The following is a 24,030-nucleotide window of genomic DNA, read 5'->3' on the forward strand; positions in this document are numbered from 1 at the left end:
AGGTACATGTTGAAAAATAAAAGCAGGAAATCTTTACGACAAAACAACGGGACTAACGTTAAAGTAAGAAACTCTGATGGCAGCTATTGTCCTGTCACATTCAAACCAGCCATAAATAGAAGTCGTCATAACACTGGCTTTCCACTGATCAATTCCAATGATGCCGAGCTGTTAGCTTTCAACAAAACCGATCAGAAAGATAGCACCCTGCAGGTAATTTGGGGGCAAATGTGCAAAAAAAAAACATAAAATAATCATGTAATACAATCTTTGATGGCTGTACCTATCTGTATTTTTTTGTTCTCATCATTGCAGCCCCTGCAGCGTTTGTGTTTGGATTTGTTCCTTCCCTCCCTGTGCACTGGTTCAGTGTCCTTTTCTGGAAATCCTACTGGGGAAGACAGTCTCTCACCCCTCCCCTTTTAACACAGAACTACGGTGTGATGGAAAAAATGCTTGGCACGTCGTATAACCATTATGTCCAACATTAAGTCACGCTTCTTCAGCACTAATTATATTGTGGAGCAAACTGAAAAAAAGAAATGCACAAATACAATAGCTCACAAATGACATCAAATAGTATTCATAACTTTTTCTCACTTTGTGTCACTGTAGCCACAAACTTGAATGAATTTTATTATTTCCTGTCATAGACCAGCACAAAGTATCGTCTATGTCTCCTTGCATATTATATAGCGAAAACAGTATACACGTGTGTAATTTAATCTAAATACAGCCATTTGTTTGAGGCCATTAATGAACAAACAGCATCATGTGGACCAAGGGGCAGCAGACAGGTCCGGGAGAACTTTGTCGTTTAAAGTACAGTTAGGTTATAGAACAATATCCCAAGCTGAGGCATCTTACAGAGCACTTTTAAATCTATTGTGAAAATGTAGAGTATGACATAACAGTAAATCTAGCAAAACATGCCAAGGAGACTATTAATTAGAAAACATTTAAGCTTTCTAAAGCTTACATGTTTTCTTCTATTTCTAGAGAAATAGAATAGATCCAAAGCAATTTAAAATGAAGGAAGCCATTTATTATAATTTTCTTATTCCGTCCATCTCACAAGCAGAATCAAATTTAATGAGTTTGAACGCTTTTAGAAGACACTGCACATCACTATCTGGTGTTCCCTTAAGACTCACTTCTGCATGTTCCTACCTTTCCCAAAAGGTTTTCTCTTTTTTAATTGGTTTGTACAGCACGTTATCTGTGTAAAACCCTTCTAGCTCAAGTGCAAAAAAAAAAAAAAAAAAAAGAAAAGTGTTAGAGAACAAAGCGTTCTTGATTTTGACAGGAAGTTCTGCCTCTGTTGTTGCCTCTGTCCTCTGTCTCACTCCTCATATGGAGCATCGCTCTCCCTCTCTGTGTGGCACAGAGTCAGACAAGGTAACCTGGTTGTGTGTCTCCGTCTACAGCCTCCTCAGCGTCTACTGCGTCTCGTTGAGTGTCACGTCAGACAGCTTCGGGATCAGCAAAGGTCACAATGAGTTCATTTAGTGTCTTCATGAATCTATTTAGTTGTGTCTAGACAGATTCACACGAGCCAATGCTACACAAACCAATTCACAGAAGCACACACGCACTGCTTCTGAAAAACTGAGGTTTTACTTTATGCAAGCCTCTTTATTTATTAAGATGGCAAAACAGAGCTGTATCTTTAAAAGAGAGTATGTTTGTTTACACTCATAATGGGTATGAACACATTTTCAGATATTAATGGTGAATTTTAACAGCTCCTTTCTTGATGCACCATACAAGTTAATTTGAAAAACATTATTTGGCTTCTGTTGAATATTGTTTTCATGTTGACTTCCTGTTGTGGGCGGAGTTTTGCGCAGGTGACATCGTTTCTCAATAAAAGGCCACAGGTCGCTCTGATGAGCACTGCACTCAGGCCAAACGTATCTGGTGGCTCTGTGGGTTGATTTCCTCCGTCCGTCCTCGGCATTTCCAGCCCTTTACTAATGGCAGCGTCTACAGGTTATGGGCCCAGGAAGGAGCTTGGCGGCCGATGGAACCGATTATGTTTTGACGGAGATGAGAAGAAGTATGAGTTGTGGGAAACCAAGTTTTTAGCCCACTTACGTCTGCTTGAGCTGAAAAGCACCATATTATTGAAAGACGAACCCGATGATGCGGAAGAAGACGCCACCAAGAACGAAGAGGCGTATGCAGAATTAATCCAAGTTTTGGATGATAAGAGTTTATCCCTTGTCATGAGAGATGCTGCAGATGATGGCAGAAAAGCCTTAAAGATCCTGAGAGATCACTATGCTGGTTCTAGTAAGCCACGAGTGATCAGTTTGTATACGGAACTGACGTCTCTTCAGAAAGCCGTCAATGAGAACGTCACTGATTATATTATACGAGCAGAAACTGCAATTACAGCGTTGCGTAATGCAGGAGAAGTTTTAAGCGATGGCCTGTTGACTGCAATGATTTTAAAAGGACTGCCCGATGAGTTCAAGCCATTCTCTGTTTATGTTACACAGAGTGATGAAGAGTTAACTTTTGCCCAATTTAAAACCAAGCTGTGGAGCTATGAGGGCACCGAGAAGTTGTGTGTTGCGGACTCCGCGGAAGACTGCGTGATGAAAGTTAAAGGAAGAGATGATTGGAGCACGAAATTCACCTGTTACACCTGCGGCCAGAGAGGTCACAAAGCCCTGGATTGTTCTTCAACCTTGGGCGAGCGCAGAGAGTCGAGACAGTGGTGTAGTTTCTGCAAGAGCGCTACGCATAAAGACGCAAACTGCCGGCGGAAAAGGCGAGACAAGGTGAAACAAGCGAGGGATGAGGAAGACCACACGTTCGCTTTCAAGGTAAAGCAGATTGACGACTCCCAGATTTATGGCACGAAGATGAAGGGCCTCATGATTGATTCCGGTGCAACAAAGCACATTGTGACGGACGCGGCAAAGTTCCAGGATTTCGACTCAACGTTTAAGCCTCAGAGCCATGTGTTGGAGTTGGCTGATGGCGTGAGGGCCAGTGGCATCGCGCTGAAGAAAGGCACCGCCATAGTTCGTGTGAGAGACAATAATGGACGGGTTGTGGAGATGATGTTGAGGGACACCTTGTACGTCCCGTCATTTTCCCAGGACATCTTTTCAGTTAAAGCTGCAACAGCCCAAGGAGCGACAGTCATCTTCAAAGACGGACAGAACAGGCTCATCCATAAAAATGGTACGACTTTTGATATTGATGTTCATGACAGACTGTTCTATTTAAATACTCTTGCAGATGAGGTTGATAAATGCAATGCATGTTATGACATTCAAACGTGGCATGAAATATTAGGTCACTGTAATTATGAAGATGTGTCAAAGCTGGAGAATGTTGTAGAGGGAATGAAAATTAAAGGTAAAACTGAAAAGCCTCATCTAAACTGTGAAGTGTGCACACAGGGCAAGTTTACTCAGACCAGAAATAGAGAGCCTGATGGAAAAGCTAAAGGTGCATTGGATCTAGTACATGCAGATCTGGCTGGCCCAATAGAGCCAGCTGCTAAAGATGGGTTTAGATACACACTAGCTTTTACAGATGACTATTCAGGTACTATTTTTACCTACTTCCTGAAAGCTAAGAGTGACACTGTTAAAGGGACAGAGAAGTTTATTGCAGATGTGGCACCTTATGGGAAAATCAAATGTATAAGATCTGATAATGGAACTGAATTTTTATCTAGTGAGTTCCAGTCATTGCTCAGTCGAAATGCCATTAGACATGAAACCTCGGCCCCTTATTCTCCCCATCAGAATGGGACAGCTGAAAGAACATGGAGAACTATCTTTGAAATGGCAAGATGCATGTTGATTGAGAGCAATCTGCCTAAAGATTTATGGACATATGCAGTTCAGACGGCTGCTATTATCCGTAACAGATGTTACAACAAACGTACTGGGCAGACTCCATATTACATGTTAACTGGAAAAAAACCTGACCTTTCTAAAATGAGAACTTTTGGGTCTGAATGTTATGCGTATAAATACAACAAGAAAAAGTTGGATTCACGTTGTGAAAAGGGAATTTTTGTTGGCTACGACAAGAATAGTCCTGCATATCTTGTGTTTTATCCTGACACAGGTAGAGTACTTAGGAATAGACTGGTAAAATTTATAACAAAAAGTACCAACGAATGTGACACCCAAACTGATGACATAGATGAGAATATCTCACTTAGAAAGAAAGTTGAAAGTGAGCAATTAAAATCTGAGTTGCAAACAACTGTCTCACATGACATTAAAACTGAGACTTGTGACATAGATGAGGGTCAAAGTGGAGGTAACCTTGGTGCACGTTATCCTAAGAGAGAAAGAAAATCTCCAAAGTACTACACAGATCAAGATTATGAAATGAAATGTGAGGATGATTATGCAGATGTTAACATTGATTATTGCTATAGGGTTGCATGTGATGTACCTAAGACGGTGGAAGAAGCTATGAGCTCACCACAATCAGAATTATGGGCTAAAGCTATGAAGGAGGAAATGGATTCTTTAAAAGAGAATGATACTTACACCCTAACTTTATTACCTCAGGGTAAACAAGCAGTGGGGGGAAGATGGATATTTACTGTTAAAGAAAATCCTCTAGAGACACTTTATAAAGCGAGATATGTAGCAAAAGGCTATAGTCAGATTGCTGGTATTGACTACCATGAGACTTTTTCTCCTACAGCTGATATGACATCTGTGCGTGTTCTAATGCAACTTGCCGTTCAATATGATTTGGATTTACACCAAATGGATGTCAAAACGGCATATTTACATGCCCCTATTGATTGTGAGATTTTTTTAGAACAACCTGAAGGATTTGAGGAGAAAACAGAAACTGGGGAGAAACTAGTCTGTAAACTGAATAAGTCACTTTATGGTTTGAAACAGTCGGGGCGAAATTGGAATAAAATGTTACATGATTTCCTTATTGAAAATGACTTTGTGCAGAATCCTGCTGACTATTGTGTTTACAACAAAGAAAATGAAAATGAGAGGGTGATCTTGATTATTTGGGTTGATCTTATTCTTGCGGCTAGTAATGATCAAATACTTCAAAGTGTGAAGAAAATGTTGGCTGTTAAGTTTAAAATTAAAGATCTTGGAAGACTTAAACATTTTCTAGGTATTGATTTCACTCAGAAATATGGTCAAGTGAAAATGAACCAGAAAAGATACATCATGAAAATCTTGAAAAAGTTTGACATGACTGACTGCAAACCAAGATCAACCCCATGTGAAAATAAAATGAAGCTGGACAGTGAAGGTCGACTTGCTGATCATAAAAAGTATCGTGAAGTCGTAGGGAGTTTGATCTATGTGATGATGAGCACTAGACCTGACTTGAGTTTTGTTGTCAGTAAGTTGTCACAATACTTGTCTGAACCAAAAGAACAACATTGGGTTGCAGCAAAGCATGTATTGAGATATTTGAAATGTACATTAGATCAGGAATTATGTTTCAAGAAAAATGATCTAAATCTTAAACTTACGGCATACTGTGATGCTGACTGGGCGGGAGACGAGGACAGAAGAAGTATGACTGGTTATTGTTTTTGTTTATCAGAAACTGGACCTATTGTTTCCTGGAAGTCTAAAAAACAGTCCACAGTTTCTTTATCTACATGTGAAGCTGAATATGTTGCTTTGGCTGCTGCTACACAGGAAAGCATTTACTTGGCCAATCTAATGAATGGAATGGACTCTGGACATGAATATACACCTGTAACCATTTTTGAAGATAACCAAGGTGCAATTGCTCTTTCTAAAAGTCCCGTCTACCGCCAAAGATGCAAGCACATAGATATTCGTTATCACGAATATCTATGTGCTTGCATCATTATTCGATCAGCACTTACTGATGGAAAAATAACTCTGTTATTGTCCAACAACAGAAATGGTGGCTGATATTTTCACAAAGTCTGTAACTAAAATGAGAATGGATAAATTTATATGTTTTCTTTTTGGTATGTGAATGAAATGTATTCTGTCAGCATGAGAACAAGTGGGGGTGTTGAATATTGTTTTCATGTTGACTTCCTGTTGTGGGCGGAGTTTTGCGCAGGTGACATCGTTTCTCAATAAAAGGCCACAGGTCGCTCTGATGAGCACTGCACTCAGGCCAAACGTATCTGGTGGCTCTGTGGGTTGATTTCCTCCGTCCGTCCTCGGCATTTCCAGCCCTTTACTAATGGCAGCGTCTACAGCTTCAAAAGTTTGGATTTATTGAAAATCTTTTCTTATTCTAAGAGGTTCTAAGAGGATCAAACATGAATGAATACCCCCAACCTAACTTGGAATAAATGCATGGGTGTTGGTAATTTTTTTTATCAAAAAAAAAAAAAAAGGTAGTGCTCATTTAAACTGGCTGGGTTCCTGGCATGGAGCCTGCTTTTAATCATGAAACATACATTTTCAATCGGATTGAGGTCAGGGCTTTGGGGAGGCAATTAAGGAAGCTTAATGTTAGCCTTCCAAAACTAATTTCAATGTGTGTTTGAATTTTTGTTCAGTGGGAACAACCAAATGTGTTTATACGGTCTGACCACCTTCTCTCAGATTTTCAGAGATCTAACCCAAGCCTGGATGCTTTTGTTGGAAGATAAACCTTTTATTTTGCAACCCTCTTAAGGTATATTGTCAAGACCAGATATATGGAGAATGCAAGAGATGTTTCCTGAGTAAGAGCACAACTGCCAGTTCACAGAAATTCATGCAGCCCAGTCAGTGTTGCTTCACTATGTTTCTGTAATGTCACCGTTTCTGTATTTTCATTTTCATGTGTGTCATCACTGCACCATGATAAATATGAAAGGTTGTGAAAATGTGTTTGTTCTCCTCTCTTGACAGATTATACAAACAACATTTTTGTCCTTTGTAACATTTCTGCTAACTCCAGGTAAATAATGCAAATGAGCAAATGATGAGAAAATCCTGCTGGGACAGCGAAATGTTATTTTCTTAATCAAGCCAACTGTAATCAATTGAGAAATGTGTATAAAAGAGTCCTTAACAGCTGCCTTCCAACACAACCGTAATTTAGCAAAAATAATTACTCAGAAGCAAGATATGTGAGAAAAAAGGCAGAAGGATCTGTTATGATTGTAAACATAGAAGGAGAGTGTTGTCTGCCTTCTGTGTGTGTTACAAAGGCTTGGTGAGATTCAGTTGGTGTATTTTCAACCATGTATGTCTTGGATGTATGTGCAGAGCAAGGTGCATCTTAATCAGACTTTGTTATTTGTGGAAGAATATGTTCCAAGCAGTCCTGTCTGTTTCTCTTCTGAATATAGTAATCTAAAAAGCTACTTCCTGTGGCTCAATTTGCAGTTTACAGGTGGACACTTAGATGTAATTCTGCATATCAGCAGAGAAAATATTTAACACGAGACATTTTCAAAAGTATAATACTAAAAGATGTAAGCTATGAACTCATGCCAACTCTACAAGAGAATTGTGTCAAATGCCTCCGGGCCGGTGTAGTGAGAACGCAGCTGTGGGTTTACAGATTGCTGCCACTGCTTATTTGTTGTGCATGAAGAACTGTGACAACTTCCTCAACTCCTCTTATGGTCCTTTGACAGGGAACAAAACCTCAAAACAGCATCGAATGCCTTCAGAGGGCAATGAAAACACACGACTGTTGACATACTTTACATGTCATCGACCTAAAATGCATTTCACAACGTAACATTGCGAGAAATGTGCATTGGATTGAAAAATGAAAACAAGCTGATTTAAAGTTGTGTGTAGTGTTATGACAGAATAAACTTTGGCTTATTTACTGGGAAGAATGAACTAATAACGAAGGTTTTTGAGCAGGTGTTTTTCTTATGGAACTGATAACAGAGGTTTCAGGGGAGGTGTTTTTCTTCTCCTGTCCGCCGAAACTCCTTTGAACCGGGTTTGATGTAGGGACAGAGGTACAAATTAACCAGAGATGGGAAAAACTGAGAGAAACTCCCTAAAGGAGGGAGCATCATGGGAGGTGCTGTGTATGTGACTGAAGAAGATATTACAGAGAATTGTATGTGTTAATTTTCACTTCTTCCTCCTCTTCTTCCCATTCTTCTCTCTCTGGCTTGCTCTTTGAGAAATAATGCTTTTCTTTTTACTCTGATCTTCTCAATAAATACCTAAAAGACAAATGCACATTTGTCTGATTGACTCAGTGTTTCACTAATTATCGAAAGAATATTTTATTACAGTAGCAACAGAATATCTTATAAGGAGTGGAGAATTAGAGCATTGTAATCCCGTCTGCATCGATATTTTCCGTTATTAAAAGCCACTTGGATCCATTGTATATTCATCTCATGAAAAGTGCCTTTGTCATATATCTGCTAATTAATAAAGAAAATAGTTCACATTAAAGCTCAAGAAAACATTCCATTCAAATACTCAAGCTCTTAAGAAATCCTCACAATATCCCTAAATGTAAAACTGACTCAGTGACTAATGTTGATTAGTTATTTTCAGGATCAGCTCTAACCGGTGGCTGGGAGATTAACATAAAAAAAATATTTTCTGATTTTGTTCAGTTTCATTAAGCAATAAAACAGAAAACCCTTTTTTTTTTGTCTGTAAATGCTTCTAACAATTTTCCTTAGATTATGATTTACAGTATTTGGCATGGGCATGAGACTAATTATGTTGTAATACAGGGGTGCAAATTGGGGGCAATACAGAGTTTATAACAGCATACCATTTAGTAATTATTTCTGCTAGCAGTTCTGAAGGCAACAAGGTCCTACCTTGACATAGCTGAGTATACAAAGCGTGCCGTCTCCGCTTTCTTAAACTGTCATTATATAAGGTGGTGCTACAGCTCATTATTTTGCTGTAGTAATTAATATTCTGCTCATATTAATTGTAGTGTGCTACCACGTATTTTTGGGTGGTGCTGTTGTTATTTTCATGACCAAAACAAATCTTGCAATTTCGTTGTTATATACGCTACAGCAAATCGTAGAACTACAAATCATTACAGTAAGACTAAGACCAGACATCTGGCAGAGCAGAAGGTCAAGCTATAGGTTATAAACAAGTCTCATAAAACACCCGTGTAAATGGACAGGATATGGCTTTTGGTGAATGTTAAGAGGCTCAGGTCATGAATACCAAAGCATGCGGGCCCTAAAACCTCTATTTTAGCAAACACTATATCACTGTCAGATATCAGGGTGATAGTTGTATATATTTTATTTTATATTAAGCTGGGTGACAACTGTATCTTGCAGTGTATGTGTTGCAATACAGCACACATGTAAGTGTGTCAGCGTTTCAAAATACAAGGTGGTGGAGGACTGGGATTAAGTTACGGTAAGCTACAATAGCTCTGACTAACGAGATTGATTGCTCTGTAAGGGCTGGCCTGCATGCTGGATTAAAGATCTTCATTTGTTAACCAGCTTTACAAACTTCAACAATTCTTTGCTCTAAGACACCCACAAGCCACTTACTAAGAAAAATCAAAGGTATTAACTTCATGTTTAAAAATAGGTTCATACACTGTTAATGGATATGAAGTTTTGTTGGCATCCTTCAAAAACACAACATCTCAGTTTAAAACCACAAACCAGAAGTTCAGAAATAATTCTTCTTATAACTCTAAAGGGAATAGTACTTCAATTAAAATCTGACTGACAAGGCTCCTACTTTGTTGGTGGATTACCTTAAACATTAGTTAGGGCATTGTAAGTACCTCGGACTTATTGATTTTAGAGAAGGCCGTGCAGTTAATGGTGTTTTTATGTGATTCATGCAGTACACAATGGCAAGCAATTGAATCTCGGTTGCAAACCAAGTAATAAAAGGCCTTCGTGGAAGAATACAGCCCCAGGGATCCTTGCCGATTGTCAGTGACCCGGATGAACTTACATCTGGCCTGTTGCATTGGATCAATTCCAATATGGTCTGTTCAGTTCAGCAATAATCTATCCGAGTTAGCTTCTATTGTTGTTGGTCACATGGCAATATCGTATTTTATTTATTTTGCCTAACCCAACTGTTGTTTAATTATCAAAGGAAACATGACTTCTCAAGTCTTCCTTTTTCACGCCAAAATAAAGGATTCAAATATTATACACCCAGTGACGTAATGTAGCAAGCGCTTCCAAAGTGTGGAACTGTGTGTCGACTGAGCACAGTCAGTGCCTTTCAGTGTCTTACCTGAGGCTAAAACTGAACTATCTGGTCCAAATGCGCTCTGCACAGCATGGCAGCGTCATACTACGGGGGGTATTTTAATGACCTCCATAAAAAGGAAGCTGGTCAGTGCTGATGGAATCACTGTACGTCAAGAGAAGCAATCGAAAACAAAATGTGATGATTTTAAGATTATGTTTTATATTTTTGTAAGCTACTCATCACTTTTCTGCACCAATGTTATCCACAACTTTGTGTTGGTTTATCAAACCCATTAAAACTAAAATACAGTTAGGGTCGTGGTTGTAAAGTGACAAAATGTGGAAACGTTCAACATTTTGAACGCTGCAAATTCCCAAATATCTAAGTTGGCATCCGTTAAACTTCCGTCCCGATTGTTGCACTAGTGCGAAGCTTAGCTGGACCAGTCTGGGATGACTGGGTTGAACCAGTCTGGTTTCTGCCGCCCGAGTTATGCTGCCTGTGCAGGGTTTTTGTTCCAGCCTGACAGGCACCCACTGTAATTAACTCCCTGGATCACTCCACATGCTCATTCAAACAGACAAAAAAAGTGAACGGGAGACAGAGGAAGGGAGGGGGGACCGAGAAGGAGAAATGGACAGTGACAGGCAAACTAATTCAATGACTGTATGTCACTGATTTAGATGGCAAGAGCTCTCACACAGAAAGATACACATGTGCAAACTGCATACAAACAGATCCAGGAAACAGCAGGTGCAAATATACAGCTCTGCCCTTTTGGTGTGAAACTTCCTAGGGAAAGTGAAATAATGAGAAAGCTTTTTCAAGCTGCTTTTGGACAGCTAATACCCTAGTTCCCTAAATTTATGGTCAAAGAGGAAGGGGGATTATTGTGCTACCAAGCTGAAGACTCAGAGGAAACTAACAGTATCAGCTAATGTGGGGTTAGTCCTGTAAAGGTTGTCTTTCATCCTATAACCCTAACTGCATCTAAACTGGAACCATCTCACAGACCGATCATAGTGCTGGGGCATTATGATGTAGATTGTGAATTTTGTTTTTGTCAGTAATTCAACATGCACTGTTTAATTAAAACATACAATGGTGCTGCTAGAGCAACTAGGTCAACTTTTCTTTTCAAATTAGATCGTGATTGGCCAGAAAATATTTGATGGTGCATCTCTAGAGTTTTATTATGAGGACAAGTTATTTGCTTGAGTCTTACAACACAGACCGTCTATAGCTGAAATCACAGCCATGTATAACGTTATTATCTATGAGCACTTTTGTCCACTTTAAAGCCTCTGTACATTAAAGCCGTTTACCGGCGTTGGCAGGGTAGACTAAAAAGGACAGATCATGTGTTCTGGGAAACTAGAATGTTGCATTGAATGGGAACTGGATCCATCTATAGGCGTGTGACTGTTTGCAATGTCTGTTTAAGCATGCGCACAACAGTGTGGTCAGGGTCTCTCTGAATGTGATAACTTAGGCCTCGGTACATGGCTGCTTTCTGGGAGGGATGCCATGGTAATCCCGTGTTTGGCTCATCATCTCCCTCTCTTACTTTCACGCTCATTTGTCCACTCACCATCTCCTCTATGTTTTCCACACTCATATTTTACTTCTCCTCCAGCTGTTGAGCTACAGGTAAATATCTATGAATTATGCTTGGAATGATTTAATTCATGTTTTTGGTTTTGACCCTTGTGACCATGCAAGGACAAGTGGGTACAGATGAATGGATGATTGGATATATAGTTATATGTTTTTACGCATTCTGTTTGGCAACAAATTGCCACAAGCTACCAGCTCATACTGAACGTCATTCACAAGTTAAACCCAAAGGAATATTCGTAAACACAGATGTTATTTACTGTTTAGTTGAAAGCATACAGTTATATCCAATAAATTGAGGCTTGTTTAATACTGAGGCTTGTTTGCTACTGGTCTGACGTAATATTTAAATCTTAAATGTTGTGTTTTCATTAACTGTAGGAGTAGAATCTTCAACATGAACAGAAATAAAACTTTTTAAAAAAAATCAGTGTGTGTAATTGATCTACATAATTTGTTTAACTTAGTTAACTTACTAATTGGAATAAAAGTGATTTTGAATGACATTCTAACCTATTGAGTATAGCAGTAATATAACATCTTTATAAGCTGAGCAGTTCTATATGACAGACAGGAGACATGTTGAAAGAGCAGAGGCTTGCTACTGACATGAAGCTGATTCAGTAGGTGTTAGAGTAATACCAGAAAAGGTGATACAGGGACATGCCTGCTGCTTGTTAGTCCAATAGACAGACTCTGATCTTAAGGATTAGCCAAGGCTCTTGTTTTGGAATTAGCTCTCAACCAAACACATGACTGATTTTGCTCACAAAGCAAACAGTCAAGGCAAATGGCTTACCAGAACACTGCGTTCTTTTGTGAGGCTAAGATGAAAAGTCCATCTCCCACCACATGTTTTATTCATGTCTTTTACCATACATGGCATTAATTATGGGAATAACAAAATATTGTAATATAAACTGCACTTCATTATTTTCTCCCACTATGAAGTTTGTGCATAGCAAACAATTTCATTCACAAACTACAATACCCTCAGTAGGTTAAAACATGCTACCTCTTAAAACGTTTTCACAATTTGAAAACCATAAACATTATTGTACTAAACTGAGATTTTATGTAATGGACCAACTAAAATGACTGCATAGTTTGATGCAAGAACAAAAAATGAAACTTATTTTCCCCCAAAATTCTAATTGTTAAAACTCTGACATGTATGGGGTGCCCCCTTCACTGTGATACTTTCTAAATAAATTCTTGCCTTTATAAATAACCTCATTAGAAGGAAAATTATTTTTGAGTGCTTTAATTGCAGTATAAATACAGCTATTCTATAAAAGAGGTTTATTAGTGACACAGGGGGCAAACAGCATCACAAGGAACAAGGAGAACACAGCAGATAGCTCAGGAATGAAGTTGTAAAGAGGCTTAAAGCAGGCTCAGATTATAAAACAATATCCCAGGCTTTAAACATATTACAGAGTGTTTCTCAATATAGCACATGTAAATGCACACCACACTTTTGTAAAGAACAAAGTTATTCATATCATGTCATAGGAAAGAACCTTTTCAAGAAACTGAACTAGGGATGTGCCAATATGAAAGTTTGGACCGATATCAATAGCCAATACTAATATTGCTGTTACCTGCTGATACCAATGTTAGTGCAGACATATTGTGCATCCCTAAACTGAACACTTGTAACTGCAATCAGAAAAGCCATCTTTGTCGGAGCTTCCTTTTAACATCCATCCATCCAGTGGTCATTATGCGAGAGGCAGCAGGGTACAACACAGGTTGCTAATCCATCACGTTACTCAGAGACACATAAGATAAAAAAAAAAATGCATACATACACCTAAAGGCAAATGAGAGAGATCAATTAACCCAACGGTCATGTTGGATTCCAAAGTACCTGGATAGACCCCATGCATGCACAAGGAGAACATGCTAGTTTTCTGTAGAAAGACCTCACACCAGGATTTGAACACAGGACCTTCTTCCTGCACTACCAACTGCGCAAACACTCAGCCCTTCATCTAACAGGTAGAACGAAAACATTTTTCAACAACACACCAGAGAAAGAAAGTACTTTACTTTTTATATCAACTGTAGAGTGCTTTTGATTAGAGACCTTAATGATAATTGACTTAACTGACTGACTTCTATTAGGAAAATTAAAGCTCACTCTGAAGATTTGTAATGATTTCCACGTGAAATTTCACTTCACAAAGTTTGGGCCAATTCAGGAATAATTTTTCTAAAATTTACACATTCCAACAACATACCAACAGCTTTTTCCATTTTCATTCTTCTTGTCATTAGCATTCACCTTGCGTGGCTGTACCTCCTGATGGACAGTCTGTATTAACAAGAAAATACTTTGTCTTACCTGTAGTTCACACCAAGCCACTTCCACCCAGGTCTCTGTGTCAAGGCCTTTGTACACAGTCTTGAAGGCTCCTCTGCCCAGTTCAATGTCAAACTTAAGAAACCTTCCGCCAGGGGAAGTGGCTACTGCCTTCATCTCTGCTTCCTCCTCCTGTTCACGGTCCCTCTCTCTCACACTCGGGGTGGGTGCAGATGGAGGAGCATCTTTTCCAGGCTCATAGCCCTGAGAGGGGTCGTGCCCCAAGGCTACACAGGAAGAAGCAGCCCCTTGCTGCTGTGCACTGTCAAAGACTGAATCTGTGGAGTGCAGCTCCAGGTGGGGGGCACTGTGGGGAGCGTCAGGAGGCATGCCTACCTCATCATCCGCATCACAGATCTCCACACTCTTTCTGAAGAAGCGCTTTTCCCGTCTCTGCCGTTTTTGACCAGTATCGACAGGAACTGAAGGCATAGGGACTAGGACCGGAGTCTCTCCAAGCTTCTGAAAGGCAGCTTCTCCATTTCCTCCTCTGTCGTCTCCTCCTTTCTCTGTGTCCATTTGAGCCTGGGAGGAGGGGAGGCCCAAAAAGGTGTTAGGTGTCCTCTCCCTCTGTTGGTCTCTCCTGACCTCCCGCTGCTTGTCCTCCTCCTCCTTCTTTCCATCAGCTTTCTCAGATGAGTCCTCAGTGCCTGTGGGCTCTCCTGGGTCTGTAGCCATGGAGAAAGGTCTTTTCCAAACCTTCGAGACCTCCTCCTTCGCCTCCTCCTCCAAACCCTTGCTCCTCCGTCAGTCCCCGTCTCTCTCTCTTTCTGTGGTCAGCCAGTCACCACTTTTTTCTGAAAGGCTTTTTATCTGTGATTCAGATTGCAGATGGTTTAAATTGCAGACTTTCTCCCCCTCTTGTCTACTTTTTTCGTCATTTGTGTCTTTTTCTAAGATTCTACTCAGTAATTCATAAGGATGACAGCGCAGGCACTAAAGAATAGCTTTTGTCTCCAGTGTCCTTATCCTAATTTTTCTACATGTTTGTCAAAATCCACTTGTGTAGCAGAACCCAAAGGAATTGACATGTTTGTCAAGCAGCACACTAATCCAGGGGTTTTCACACCTCCTCTGAAAGCTGAAGATTTTTTTCTCTGAAGATCTTCAAGTGAATCTGCAAGACAAATACGAAACAATTTGTTAATATTTAGATACACACCAGATGGAATTCCTAAATTATGAATATATCTGCGTCTCTGAAGTTAAGGTAAGCCAGGTTTCAAGCAAGCCTTTCTAGTACAAATTTGAATTATGATTTTTTTTTTAAAAATCCTCATTCTTTGCAGGGATACTTTCTAACCATCACATATACATGAAAGCATGTGCATTTAATAATGTTCTTTTCCTACAAGTCTTTCCAAAAGAAAAAATGAACAGAGGTGATTGTGTACAATGATTGTATGTAATTAAACAAAAAGTCTTTGTAAAGTTGAAGAGATGAATTTCAGAAGGGATTTTTAATGAGCTACCCTAATCAACCATCCAGCACGTTTATCAGCCTTTTGTGACATAAATTGTGTCAAACAGCTCCATTAGTCAACAGAGAGCTGCAGTCAGTGGATTGCAACTGCAACCATTAAAAATGGATGACGATCTAGGGGCCAGTTGAGTGTGAATAATTCATACAAAGAGTGACTGTTGAACTGTGTCGGAGTGACTAGACATTTGTAGTGGAGATCTAATAAACAAACAAAATACTCATAAACATAATTATCTGGCATCAGCCAAGAGAGAGAGCATTTTTGGTCAGTTTGGATAAGCTTATTGCAGTTCTGCCTGTAGACTAGAGATGTACTGATCACTGGTGCCAAGATACATACAGGCCTTTAAAATGTTAGGTTCAAAGTCTGTAAAATGTCTTGTTACACTGATTCTATATGTTAAAACTCCTGAGTTTTCTTCAGCTGTATGAAGCATCGATTAATATTGCGGCTACCCTCCCACACCTGTTGCTGCCATTGCCAATCAAGCTTGTTGAAATAATACTATATTTTTTTTTAAATATGATTGATGTTTTAACTTTATTTTTCTGGTTGCAAAATACAGCCATGGCATAAAAACTACAGGAGGAACATCTTTTACGTCTGCATTTTAAATATATAGGTTTGGCAATATAAGAGCATGTCTAATAAGGAGCTGACTGCAGAGTAGACAGCTGGACTAAATACCCAGCCAGTACCAGCATGTTAAATTTATGTTCCTCAATAAATAGAACAGAAAGCTGGGTTATATACTGTGCACTAAACTGCTACTAAATTTAATAGGTGCTTATTCTGGATTGTTTTTGTAAGTCTATGTCATAAAATAAAGATTTCAGAGGTTACCACTATTTTTATGGTAATAATTAATGTTACATTATTGTGGGAGTAGCAGGAATAATTGTTGCTTTTCAGTTTTGCATAAAAGAAAAATGATGTCTTACATTGTTGTTTCACAATGTGAACACAATGATAGTGTGAAGCAACACTTTTACCCAAGGATATGAGCCCTGCAACTGTGTGTGTGCCACTTAGTGTACCGTGCTGCAGAATTTATGCAACTGATAATCATTATTGCAGAGATAACCCAACAATAACATATTTATATTATGGCTCCCTATGCAGATGTTGCTGAAGATTCACTCACTTCGATATGTTAGGTACTTGGAACTGAAAGTGAAACTGACAGCATGACCACCTTTCTGGTGAATTCAACAACTAATTATACAACCTCTGGGGAGCACTCAGAGTATTGAACCCTTGAATATAAAAGGTAAAATGTCCAAATGCAGTAAAACACAGGCCTGACAGGATTTGATGTTCCAACAAAATCTACCTAATTTTCTCACATTTAGTTCTGCACAAAACATAGGTTTCAATAAAGCGACATAGATGGCAAGACAAGAAATGGTGTGGCAACCACATTTTTAGCTGCTGCTTTGTTAGAGTATCAAAACCAATAGTTTCTCTGACAGTTTCTACAGGAAAGCTCAGGATCAATATTCTGAACATAAAGGAAGCAAACAAACTAGAATAAAGAGGCAACAGTTTCAGCACAGAGAAATGTGGTTAGACTGGGAGTAGAAGGTGCAATAAATGGAGAGAGAAAAAAGGTGGAGTCAAGATAAGGAAATAATCTTGCTTTGCATTAGTTCAAAACACAACACCTTTTACTTTACAGATGACCACATGAAGCTTGATAGTACATCTTGCCAGTCCAAACTTGCTAGACTTTTTAGAGCATCTACATCACATGAATAGTTTCTTGGGATACAGGACTTGTAGTTATGAAGACATCAATAGGGACCACCTACCTCACCACAGTGAGTCCAGACCTTAGACCTTAGAGAAAAGAAACCATGCTGGTCTCTTTTCTCTTTCACAACACGGCCATTAAGAATCGCATCAAGCCTATTGTGTGTCCAACTTTAAAGTAAACATGTCTGGCAAGCAATGTGCGTAGCTGTCAGTCAAATTAAAAGACCAACTGCTAAGAAACTCTGAAAAGAACAGAAACAATTCCAGCTAAGCGACATTCCAAGGACAGAAACGCAAGCTGTAAAAAACAAAGCATAGTTTCTGACTCAACGCGGAAGAACAATGCAACACATCTACTTATGCAATAATATAGAAACAAAACAGAAAACCTAACAATGGCTAAAAGCAAAGGGAAATAAAACAGTTATGGCACTCATAAGGGACATACTGCAAGGTACAGTTCTTCTCTTGAGGTAAAGCATAATACAAGTAAAGGACACAAAGGTGGAACAAGGTACAATAAAGAAAAAAGGAAGCTGCCATTTAAAACAGGAGCTTTTTTGCCCTATCCCCAGGGTAAGGAGTTCCCATGAAAGCCACATACCGGACAGAGTTATCACAGTACATCAAACACGTTCAACCGCATCATTGTCTCTCACACCCTCACAGTCTCCCTCCCAAACACACACACACACAAATATTGAACCCACACCAGCTTGTCAGGACAAACTTTGTTGTTTTACACGCACCCTCTTTTATTTGCAGAGGAAAAACACACACATACGCATGCAAACTGTCACTCTCACCCAACCCGCTCGTTCCCCTTTCAACGAAAGAATGCTGAGAGGAATTTCCTGACACCAGCCAAATGACCAAGCAACTGCTCATGTGGGCAAATGTGGTATACTACAGATGAAGATAATAAAACCAACACTGCAGCTGAAATTGTGACATCTCGCCCAGGCAGCAAAATGACTCTAGCATGAAGCGTACATCTGGCTGACATGCCAGAATAATTCTCTCTTCACATCTCTTGTCGGTGCTCCAATTCGCGAGAGATGAACTCTTGTACCGAGGCGGCCTTTGAGGCTTCCGGGAGTTTCCGAGTACACCTGCAGCTGTCTAATAATCCCTGAAATGTGCAGCTAAAATTATTGTGACATGTTTGCCTACTGACTGCCAAAGATATGATCCTCTACATAACCGTAAAAACAAAGGAGAATGTCATTTATCTTTCCTACAGATCTCTGGTATCAACTCTTCATCTGACAAAAGAAAAGGCACTAATAAAAAATGAATGAATACAAATTTACATTGCAGATACTAAGCAAGGCTTTTTGTTCACATGAACAGGACTGAAAATGTCTGAAAAACTAAACCAAATAAGTCTAGAGAAAATTTAAAAAACCCTTCAAAAACAATTAGCAATCTACAACTTAACACAAATGTGTCTCCTTGAAAACAAAAATAAAGTTAGCATGGATTGTTTAAATCTCTCACACTAGAACATAATCTGAATTTTCTAACTTACACTGAATAAAAATACTGCGGTCTTGCAGCAACTTCAGCTTACCGGACAGCGGCTGAAAAACTAGGAATGTCGATAGAAACAGAGCCGGAGGACTGTGTGTGTGCTGGCCATGTTTTTGTGACTGAGAGGGGAAATGCAGATGAAAAGAGTGAATAAAATGTGGCATGGGGGGGACAGGAAGGGACTGCAGTTGGTGGGAGCAGGCGGACAGTAGAGTTTTAAACACAGCGAAAGAGAGGGAAAGAGAGATGGCGCGAGGGAGGGAGGGGCAGTGGCTGATGGGGTGAGAAAAATGTGAGTGAAAAAGAATGAGGGCGAGATAAAGGGGAGGGGATGGCATAGACAAAAAGGGGGCTGAGGGCAGGTTGTCTGATAAAATATGTGCCAATGTTTGCGTGAATGACTGCAGCGAGTAGCTAAATCTCTGCTCAAACAATAGCAGCTAAGAGGAGAACAGAAGAGAGGAGAGGAAGAATGCCTCTGGAGGATGGAAAAGTTGAAAAAACACAAGGTGATTACATTAGCATAGGAATAGTTTCCGCTTGTACGTCCTCTGACACAGGCTGACGGGGAGCTGGTGCTGTCCAACTATTTAATGTTATAAAATGTCCATATAAAAAAAATAGAAGTAAAAAGTTAATAACTGAAATAAAAATATTTCACTTTAGTGTTATCTGCTCAGTTTTGCCTGCCTGGCTGCCTGGCTGGCTGGCTGGCTGGCTGGCTGGATGGCTGGATGGGACACTTCACTTTTGCAACAGTCTCATATAGAAACCTTAAAAAACAACAGCTGAAAAGTTGAGATCCTAACATCTGTTATCTTAATTTTCCAGAAAAATAAATATCTTTTGATTGGTAGGAGGTTCTTAAAGAGCTTTCTTTGTGAAACTATTATACATTTCTTTATCTTAAGACACTGAAGTTCAATTTTGAAAACTAAGGATCAGCTTAGGCATTTCAGAGATCAAACACCTACCTGAGGAAACAAATCACATGTAAAGCAGAAAGTGGAGTGAGCATTGCAACCTTAGTGGAGCATAATAAAACCACAAAAAATTATATTTTCCTGATATATGATCGGGTGTCAGCTGTGATGTTTTGCATATAATTCTATTGCCCTTCAGCAGGAAGTGCAAACTTGCTTAAGATGTGCACCTGGGAGTCGCCTACATTTAACACATTTGTTTGTCTGGAAACCGAAAAACAACGGAGCCTCCAAGTGGAACAACCATTTGTTCAATTCAGAGGCAGATTCATACCTGCTTGTCATTCAAACTTTTCCATGCATGCTTAATTTAATGCTCAAACTTATTTCAGATTTCAGACTCCTTCCAACTCAGCAATAGTCTCACAGAGATTTAGAGCGGAGATGGAGGCTGAGTAATGTGGGAAGACAGAGGAAGCACAAGGTCTGAAAGCTCCTGGCCAAAATTCAAATGGGCTCTGAGTCAAGCGGCAACTTCACTGATGATATTAGGTCCCTGCAGCTCAGTTGTTGATCACACAGACGGACAAATACAAAGACCACGGTCCCTGTGAGAGGCCACGTTTAACAGGCATGACTCACACTGTCAGATTTCTGGAGGCAAGTCTTTACAGAGCTCAGTAGTGGGAGAGAGGATAACTCCCAAATAGTGGCTGGGTTGATTTGCAATGGTTTACAATCACAACCTCCAATGTATTTCACCAACACGAAGTAGTGCATAAATAACACATTGATATTGATTTAAACCAATCTGTTCTTGCTGTGGATTTGTGTTGAGAGGGTCATTGTTCTGCTGGAAAGTGGACTTCCACGCCGCTCTAATCTCCTACAGCCTATAAAGGTTTTTCTTTCAGGACTGCTCTGCTTCAGAATCAAAAGTTTACATATAGAATGATTATTATCTCTTTGTGATAATAATGGAAACCGCAGATACTGATGTCATGGCTTCCTAGGCAGCCATCGCACCACGAGAAATACAAAAAGGCAGAGTGAAGTTTGCTAATGTACAGAGGAACAAAGATCTTCATTTTTGAAGACATTTGCTGTGGTTTGATGGAACTGTTCGATCATAATGACCATCACTGCATCTGGAGGAAAAAGGGGGACACTTGTTGTATGCCTGGGAACACTATTTTAACTACAAAGTATGGGGGTGGAGGAATACAGTTGTGGGGCCTACAAACCTGACTCAGTTCCACCAGTTCTGTCAGGAGGAATGGGCCAGAACTCCAGTAAACTATTGTAAAAAGCTTGTGGAAGAAAACCCAGAATCACGTTATACGGTTAAAAGGCAATGATACTGAGATAATGTATGTAAACTTTTGACTTTGAAGATATTAATAAATACATATTTGAAATATTATCTTTCTCCTTACTGTGACATTTAGCAAATAAAAATAATTTTGGTCACTCTGACTTAAAATGGGACAAGTTTGGTCTGATTTAACATCAGACAAAGAGACAAAAACATTTGTCTTTCTGTTTGGTGTATGTAAACTTCTGGTTTCAACTGTACTCCTAAAAATACCTTAAAATGCATATGTCTTTAGAAAAAAAATGGGCCAAAGTAAACGTACAAAAGGACCAACGTGCAATGGTTTCTCTTAAGCGCATGAACAACTTGTTCAGCACATGTTGCCGCTTCCCTGTTTGCAAGAAATATCAAATGCCAGCTGCTGGAATCACACACACCATTGATTGTTCTCATCCTATTAGGGAAACTCAAGGCTCAAAACACAACAAGGACTTTTGTCCAATCCAGGTCAAGCATGTGAGACTCGAGTGTAGGTAGCAGCACACACACAGCACTGTTCACAGGGATAGAGCGAACAGAGAGAGGGAGAAAGATGTGTGTTATCTAACCCCCATGGTTTCTGTTCGCTTTGCATCCCCTCTGTGGGCAAAACCATACAAATCTAGGTGAAAGAAAAGCTTTCTAATCACTCACTGATGAACCAGGATTAAACATTACTGAGTGGCTTAATAGTCTAGGAGTACGTTATCTACAACTGAACTTCTTTCACTTCTGAATAATCCCTGGGTTTTTATGAATAATGAGGGTGCCAGAGGTTCAGGCGATTTAGAGGAATTAAAGAGGGTAAAGGTTTTGCTTTATTCATAACTCATGCTAATACTACACATTGTTTCAACATAGCAAGAAATACATTTTCTGTTTACGCTAAACCCACATAAAGATAATTTCTACAACTCTCATTCTGCACCAACAAGCTGAGAAACGCAGATTGCGTGTTTATTTATAGGGTCCAGTATACACAGCGCAGCGATGCCTGGACGTGAAGGTAACATGAAACACTGCTATTGGCGAGCAGGGAGCTCAGCTGACTTGAGAAACGCCATACAAGAGAGGCAAAGAGTACAATCCCCATACAGGGAAAAAGCAGATGACAGGGGGCGACGGGCAGCACCACTAATCAACATCAACAATGGTCCCCGAGGTGCGACCACGCTTCAAATCCTACAACTGATGGGCCAGCTCCGGGTTTATTAAGAGGGCCCGTCTCCTACAGCACGGTTTGCTCTACACTAGTGTTTATACACTAAACATTTTCTATAATTAGTAGGAAAACACAATACATGACGAGTTTAATCCCCGTTCCCAAATCACACAGGACTATATGACATAACACTCTATGACAAATATTTGTAGTGTAATAAAAAAAAATAAAAATAAATATTACTCACCTGAACGTAACGTCATACCTCATCCGTCCTGCGTTGATTTAATTAAAAAAGGGTAGCTTAAATATGCTGACTGTAAACGGGATTTTTATTGCCTATTTACAAATGTCCGGATTACCCAAGCTAAATTTACATCACACTCTCACATAAAAATTATCGACACCTATTGGAAAAACACACTTTAAGAAAAAAACCGGGGCTCCGTTTGCTCCAAGCCTAACATTTCACCGGCCGGTCGCGGTGATAACGGCTGGAAAAATCCTCCACCACCACCGGAGCCGTCGAGCTTCGGTGTCCGTGTGTGACAGCGAGGCAGCGGGCGAGCAGCCGGCGGACGAGTTCCAGCTCAGACTATGCTTAACGTCGGTTCACTCATGTTCTCCTTCACTGGCTGCTCGGCTGGTCGGCTTGCTGCGAGCAGTCTGCAGTCGGTCAGTGACGGTAATCCGCAAAATTTCAGTAACTTGTGTACATCGCTTACAAGAGGACTCCTAATGGTCAGCAGCAGGTTCGCGTGCGTACTGACAGAGCGCGCGCTGCCACTGGGCTCATCATCATCATCATCATCATCATCATCAACATAAGGACTCTAGAAGTGACAGTTAGCTGCCGTCACCACGAGAGGGCGATGCGGCACCTGTTTATGATCTCTGTTCGAGGTTTTTGCAATTTCTTGGTCACAAATTTTGAAAAGAGAAAGAACACTTGTACAGTTTCACATCCTGATAAAATACTCCACTTATATTGGAGGAAAAAATTCAGTAATTTACCAAGGGGTTTACACTGAATCAGACGCTTTTGCACATAAGAGATTTTAATTTGGATTCACACACACTTTTGTTTTACAAAGGAAGACTAATTAGAAAGTTGGAGTGGTGCAAATATGTCCATTTTTGTCTTCATATAGATAGCTGAGTATTATCTTAGGCGTTCATCAATGTGAAAGGATGGAGGAAGAGACTCTCTGGCGGCTGATGTTTGAAAACAGAACTGTGCATCTTCTGTGTGAATGTAGAAGTCTGGGCAGATTGTGTCCATTGCAACCATATGTGTGTTTGTGCAGTAGAATATTTATGTTTTAATTAAATCAAAAACTTTTTACACCATTTGGAGGTACAATATCAACTAAAATTCATAGCAATTATTTAAAAATAGGATGACTAGTTGAAAAATTATATAAAAATATACACAAGTACATGGGCGTCAAAAATAACTTCAACATACAGCGTAGCTTCTCTTCGAACTTTGTGCTCCAGCCAAGTGTTCTGAAATAGCTGAATAAAACTATTACATCACAATTTTACTAACATAATATGCCATATCACATTGAAGCACAATGTAACTTATTGTGTTCGTTATGTCATGATTCTAGGATATTTAGTGTAGTTACTTTCAATTCAAAAATATTGCAGATTCACTTCATAACCATAAGAACATAAGCTTAGGAAAAGCAA

General features: G+C 39.6%; 1 protein-coding gene across 1 annotated transcript in view; it reads right to left on the minus strand.

Moving 5' to 3' along the window:
- The window catches only part of wnk3 (WNK lysine deficient protein kinase 3), a 46,378-nt gene extending 22,380 nt beyond the window's left edge, over positions 1–23,998 (minus strand). Inside the window, exons 1-2 of the mRNA XM_014968638.2 lie at positions 22,580–23,998; positions 14,104–15,238 (exon numbers count right to left, since the gene is read on the minus strand). Of these exons, the coding sequence (XP_014824124.2) occupies positions 14,104–14,799 (696 nt within the window). The 5' untranslated portion in view covers positions 14,800–15,238; positions 22,580–23,998. The remainder of the gene's footprint in view (positions 1–14,103; positions 15,239–22,579) is intronic.
- Positions 23,999–24,030: the final 32 nt, after the last annotated feature.

The sequence above is a fragment of the Poecilia mexicana genome, unplaced genomic scaffold (genome assembly GCF_051168715.1).
Source record: "Poecilia mexicana isolate PSO_F unplaced genomic scaffold, ASM5116871v1 scaffold_7, whole genome shotgun sequence".
In the NCBI taxonomy this organism is placed as follows: Eukaryota; Metazoa; Chordata; class Actinopteri; order Cyprinodontiformes; family Poeciliidae; genus Poecilia; species Poecilia mexicana.